The following is a 6,427-nucleotide window of genomic DNA, read 5'->3' as shown; positions in this document are numbered from 1 at the left end:
TTCAGGGTCAAGTGTTTGGGGGACTACCCCACTCCCCAAAACACCCCTTAATGGGACATATTTACCTATCATGTCAATATGGGGCTCAAATGAAAGGTATTGGAAAGAAGAGCACGAAATTGATACCCACTTTGGGGACCAATCTACCCCTACCCCAAAACACCCCACAAACAGCAATTATTTACTTACTGACGCAATATGGGGCTCATAAAAGGTATTTGGGAGTAGAATCCAAATCCTGATATCCAAATGTGTGAAGACTCCTTAGTTTTTTTTTTTTCTTCTATAACTTACCCTTGCATTGGTATTTATATCCGTATTAATTTTCATTCTGGTAACTTGTGATGTGGCAACGCTACAGGTTAACTTTTGTCGTGTTAACAAATCCGTTTTCGTCGAAGTTAAAACTTTGTATGATCCTAGGGGAGAGGTCTTGGGGCTGGCCAAAGGACTATCACCAACATTCACTGTCTTTTTTAAATTTCCAAATAAGGCACTGGGTATGGGCAAAGGGCCATCCACTACATCCACAGAATTTTCGCAACTATTTTCGTCACTTATGGCAATGATGGGAATTTCCGGAAGAAAAACACTTGAATTTGTATTTGAAACTTCTGGCAACTGAATTTCTGAATTCTCACCAACTTTTGTATCGTTTGGGCTACTTGCTAGGCTTTCTTTTGAACTGTCGACCGTATTCAATTTTAAACGCCGCGGTAGGGTATTCGAATTGCGATGTATTTGAACGGGTTCTTCGTTATTTGGTGGCGTATCCGCTTCACGTGTCATACAATTGAGCGAGAGACGACGTTGGCGAAATCTGCGTTTCGATTCACGTTTCTTGTGAGATGTAAAGGCGTTTGTTTTGGTTTTGGATTGGTTGTGGTCACTGCTATGCTCACTTTCGTTGTTGGTTTTTATGGCCAAATTTGATTTTCTACACCACAACGTACTAACACGATTGCCCATAATAATTGAATGATCTACTTTCTTAGGTAAGCAGGCAAGTTGGTGAAATGAAAACTAAAGAAATGGGAGTAGGGCATAGATTTTCCTCATCTGGCCAAACTTTGACATTTCAAGTTAAGACCTTGAACTTGATAGGCTTTGAGACATAATGCACTAGCTATAAAATTTTTGAATTCTTTTTGTTTAGAATTTCAATATTTTGTTGGGTTTTTCGGTTTTTTTTTTTTGGGGGGGGGGGGAGGGGGAAGGCACTCATCTACCGCTATTGTACAGCAGGTTTTTGTTTCGTATTTTTTGGGGGGTTTTTTCCACCACGTTCTTGAATCCGCTTTTTTTTTTGGTAATTTGGCTGAATCGAAAAACAAACGAATTTCTCACTACCGGCTCGTCTCTCAATTCGTCAAGTACTGACTGTGGTGTTCTTGGAAGACAACGAAATAACTCACTCGGAGCCCCCAGCCCGGACACAGTCACATCGTGTCTCTCGCACCTCGGCGGAGAAGCTTCGTGGTAGCCATACTCACACCTTTACGCACGCACTCACTCACTCACACCACACACACATACACATACACACACACACCCCCCAGAACCGCCCAGAGGCTATGCAGGCAAAAACCAGAGACGCTAAAAATCCGTTTATATTTCCACGCCGCTAATGAATGTTTCCGAAGAAAACAAAAAAAAAAAAACTAAATTCTCAAAACAAACCCAGCATACAAAAAAAAAATTCTAGCCAATTTTGTTTTACACTGCCACAACTTAAAATGTGGCGACCGCGGCAACGCTGGCGGTATCCGCACACCACCCATACGGCCATCATTCCATACGACCGACCATCCATCCGACGTCCATTCATACATTAATCTAATGACGACAACCTTCGAATTACCACTACCGTACTGTGCTGCTATGCACATACTCTCCGCTTTTCTTTCCATTGGCTGATGGTGGCACAGTGTTACGAGGCCTTCTCCAAATAAAACTTTAAATTTATATATGGCACAAGTAAATGCGGCCCGAATTTTGGGAACCCACCACCATGGATTCTGCTTACAGTTTACGCAACTTGAACTTAGTCCAAGGGCATGGTTTTATTTTACGTAACAAATTTTTGCCAAACTAGGCAAAAAACAGTAAAAGCCGAATCCTGGGAACCTACCACCATAGATTCTGCTAAAATATGGGAGCTATTTCTAGGTATAGACCAAATTGAACCGTACTTGGCGCTGTTGTTGAGAGTCATAACAGAACACTATATGGAAAATTTCAGCCAAATCGGCAAAAGATTGCGGCTTGTAAGGGCTCAAGAAGTCAAATCGGGAGAGGGGTTTATATGGGAGCTATATCATCTTTCGGACCGTTTTGAACCGTACTTGACACAGTTGTTGGGAGTCATAACAGAATACTGTGTGCAAAATTTCAACCAAATCGGATGAAAATGGAGGCTTCCGGGGGCTCAAGAAGTCAAATCGGGAGAACGGTTTATATGGAAGCTATGTCAGGTTTATAACCGATTCGGACCGTACAGTTGTTGGAAGTCATAACAGAACGCTACATGCAAAATTTCACCCAAATCGGGCAAAAATGTTGGCTTCCATGGGCTCAAGAAGTTAAATCGGGTGCTATATCCAAATCTGAACCGATATGGCCCATTTGCAATCCCCAACGACCTACATCAATATAAAGTATCTGTCCAAAATTTCAAGCGGCTAGCTCTACGCATTCGGAGGCCACCGCAGCGCAGAGGTTAGCATGTCCGCCTATGACGCTGAACGCCTGGGTTCGAATCCTAGCGAGACCATCAGAAAAAAATGTCAGCGGTGGTTTTCCCCTCCTAATGCTGGTAACATTTGTGAGGTACTATGCCATGTAAAACTTATCTCCAAAGAGGTGTCGCACTGCGGCACGCCGTTCGGACTCGGCTTTGAAAAGGAGGCCTCTTACCATTGAGCTCAAACTTGAATCGGACTGCACTCATTGATAGGTGAGAAGTTTGCCCCTGTTCCTTAGTGGAATGTTCATGGGAAAAATTTGTATATGTAGCTCTACGCGTTCGACCACTACCGTGATTTCGACAGACGGACGGACATGGCTAGTTCGAATCAGAATTTCGAGACGATCGAGAATATGTAAATCTATGAGGTCCTAGATCAATATTTCGAGGAGTTACAAACGGTATACCCACATCCTACGGTGTGGATATAATTAAAGGTATAATTCAGGCGAATCGCAAGATCTGCTCAAGACGTCAACACGGAAGATAGGTTTATATGAGACCTATATCAGACTTCACACCGAGTTGGACCATAATTTTATCACTTGCAAAATTTCAGGCCAATCGGATAACATTTGCGGCTTCTAGGAGCTCAAGATGTTAAATCGGGAGATCAGTTTATATGGGAGCTATATCAGGTTATATACCGATTCGGACCATACCTGTGAGGATTGTTGGAAGTCCCAACAAAGCACTATGAGCAAAATTTCAGCCCAATCGGATAACAATTGTGGCTTCTAGAAGCTCAAGATGTCAAATCGGAAAATCGGTTTAGATAGGAGCTATATCAGCTTATAGAGATATATAGAGCACTACGAGCAAAACCTAAGCCCAATCGGATAACAATTTCGGATGTCAAATCGGAAAATCGGTTTATATGTGAGCTATATCAGGTTATATACCGATTCGGAACGTCCTTGTCAGGATTGTTGGAAGTCGCAACAGAGCACTATGAGCAAAATTTCAGCCCAATCGGATAACAATTTCGGCTTCTAGAAGCTCAAGATGTCAAATCGGAAGATCGGTTCATATGGGAGCTATAACAGGTTATATACCGATTTGTACCATACTTGTCACGTTGGTAGACGCAACAGAGCACTACAAGCAAAAACTCAGCCAAATGGGCTGAGATGTCAAGTATAGAGACCACTTTATATGGAAGCTATATCTAAATCTAAATCGATATGGCCCATTTGTAATCTCCACCACAGATACTTATGATTGATGTGGGTTCCCGACAAGTGATAACTATGATCAACACACAAGGTTGGACCTATAAGCTCCGATCTGTGTGGTGTTCATTGTTTACACGAGAAGCTTAGCTGCGAGCTACCAGGCGCGTCCACAGGTTGCAGATAGTGAAATGCTCCATACGGAGTAGCTGCAATTGCAGTCGTGGAGATCATCGGAATCGGGCGGAGAGTCTCAGTGAGAGGCCGGGTGGCACCGGTACTTGCATAAATTCTGAGTACCAATGATGCTCGATATTATAAGGCAAGTTATTGGCACCTATATATAACCAATGGTCAAACTGTTCCCGCGATGATCGATCCTTTGGACTGGAACGAGCTTGCTCACCTATAAGAGCTAGACGAGGATCGTCAACTCCACATATAGACATGTGGCTACAACAACAACAACATTGATGTAGGTCAATAAGAAGTATCTGTGCAAAATTTCGAGCGGCTAGCTTAACATCTTCGTCCGCTATTGTGATTTTTCGGACGGACGGACATTGCCAAATCGACTTCTGATTTAGGGTCGCAGATCAATATTTTGAGGAGTTACAAACGGAATGACTAGATGAGTATACCCAACATCCTATGGTGGTGGCTATAAGTATTGGTGTAAAATTCCAAAATGGGTATTACTACGGCAAAACCCCACAATGGTTTGAACTTCTCAGGACAAAGTTTTTTCAAGACTTTTTATGTAAAAGGTGATTTTTTTTAGCTATTATCTTTTTGGCAACACTGGTTGAAACAGCTCACGCACGTTTTGTGTTTTGTTTCACTGTCAAACATTTTATGTCGATCTAGCCATGTCCGTCCGTTCGTCCGTCCGTCTGTCTGTCGAAAGCACGCTAACTTCCGAAGGAGTAAAGCTAGCCGCTTGAAATTTTGCACAAATACTTCTTATTAGTGTAGGTCGGTTGGTATTGTAAATGGGCCATATCGGTTCATGTTTTGATATAGCTGCCATATAAACCGATCTTGGGTCTTGACTTCTTGAGCCTCTAGAGTGCGCAATTCTTACCCGATTGGAATTTTGCCCGACGTGTTTTGTTATGATATCCAACAACTGTGCAAAGTATGGTTTGAAACGGTCCATAACCTGATATAGCTGTCGTATAAACCGATTTGGGGTCTTGACTTCTTCAGCCTCTAGAGTGCGCAATTCTTATCCGATTAGAATGAAATTTTGAACGACGTGTTTTGTTATGATATCCAACAACTGTTCCAGGTATGGTTCAAATCGGTTCATAACCTGATATAGCTGTCATATAAACAGATCTGGGGACTTGACTTCTTGAGCCCCTAGAGGGCGCAATTCCTATCCAATTTGGCTGAAATTTTGCATGACGTATTTTATTCTTATTTTTATACAACTGTGCCAAATAAGCTTCAAATGGGTTCATAACCAGAGCAAATCTTTCCTTATATCCTTTTTTGCCTAAGAAGAGATCCCGGTAAAGGACTCGACAAATGCGATCCATGGTGGAGGGTATATAAGATTCGGCCCGGCCGAACTTAGCACGCTTTTACCTGGTATTGTTGTTCTGGATATATGTTGGCTTGCAAAGAGTGCCTTTCAACAACAAATTTGTACTTTGGGAGGTTGGGATTCAAAATAAATTGTTGCAGGAAAATCAACAACTTTCGTAGTTGTTTTTTCGACCAAAGTTGTTGTTTTTCAAAATTATTTTTATTTATGTACCAAAATTATTTTTATCTGTGTACCATAAAAATTCATTAAGTTCGCCTGTGCCGAACTTTTGATACCCCCCACCATGGATACATTTATTATCAAAATTTATTATAACACTTCTATATCCATCTTCATATCCAAATATAGACCGATCTTGATCATCGAGAAGCTCTATACAAGCAACAGTTCGAAATTTCAGCAAAATCGGTTAATAACTGTGCCGTTCATGTGATTAAGGCTTAATTCGGATGACCGATCTATATGACAGCTATAACTAAATTTGGTTCGATCTGGACCATATTTGGGTTGGATGTCCGGAGTCCTAAAGCAGCTCACTGTTTAACATTTCAGCAAAATTGAAGAACAAAGGCGTCGTTTATGGTATTTAGACCCTAAAGCTGAAGATCGGGCACTATGGCAGCTATATCTAAACATAGCCCGATCTGGACCATTTTCGGAACAGATTTTGGGAGTTGATACAACTCACTGTTCTAAATTTCAGTGAAGTCGGCTAATAAATGCGCCTGTTATAGGCCTAAGACCCAAAATCGGCAGATCGGTCTATATGGCAGCTATATCCAAATATGTTTCGATCTGGACAATTTTAAGTTGGGATATTGATGGGACTAATAAAACTCACTATGGCGAATTTCAGCGAAATCGGGTAATAAATGCGCCTGTTATAGGCCTATGACCCTATATCGCCCGATCGGTCTATATGGCAGCTATATCCAAATGTAGTCCGATGTGGCC

General features: G+C 41.7%; 3 protein-coding genes across 3 annotated transcripts in view; 1 reads left to right on the top strand and 2 right to left on the bottom strand.

The window, feature by feature from the left end:
- Window positions 1-400, bottom strand: part of LOC106083973 (NAD(+) hydrolase sarm1) — a 254,351-nt gene extending 253,951 nt beyond the window's left edge. The window contains exon 1 of the mRNA XM_059361119.1: window positions 295-400. Coding sequence (XP_059217102.1) covers window positions 295-330 — 36 coding nt within the window. The 5' untranslated portion in view covers window positions 331-400. The remainder of the gene's footprint in view (window positions 1-294) is intronic.
- The window catches only part of LOC106083974 (serine-rich adhesin for platelets), a 307,710-nt gene that overhangs the window by 118,380 nt on the left and 182,903 nt on the right, over window positions 1-6,427 (top strand). The window lies entirely within an intron of this gene.
- The window catches only part of LOC106083976 (uncharacterized protein DDB_G0271670), a 35,139-nt gene continuing 29,113 nt past the window's right edge, over window positions 402-6,427 (bottom strand). Inside the window, exons 5-6 of the mRNA XM_059368088.1 lie at window positions 463-1,023; window positions 402-419 (exon numbers count right to left, since the gene is read on the bottom strand). Of these exons, the coding sequence (XP_059224071.1) occupies window positions 402-419; window positions 463-1,023 (579 nt within the window). The remainder of the gene's footprint in view (window positions 420-462; window positions 1,024-6,427) is intronic.

This window comes from Stomoxys calcitrans, chromosome 1 (assembly GCF_963082655.1).
Source record: "Stomoxys calcitrans chromosome 1, idStoCalc2.1, whole genome shotgun sequence".
NCBI lineage: Eukaryota > Metazoa > Arthropoda > Insecta > Diptera > Muscidae > Stomoxys > Stomoxys calcitrans.
Note: the sequence above shows the minus strand (reverse complement) of the source record. Positions and strands in the feature narration are given on the sequence as shown.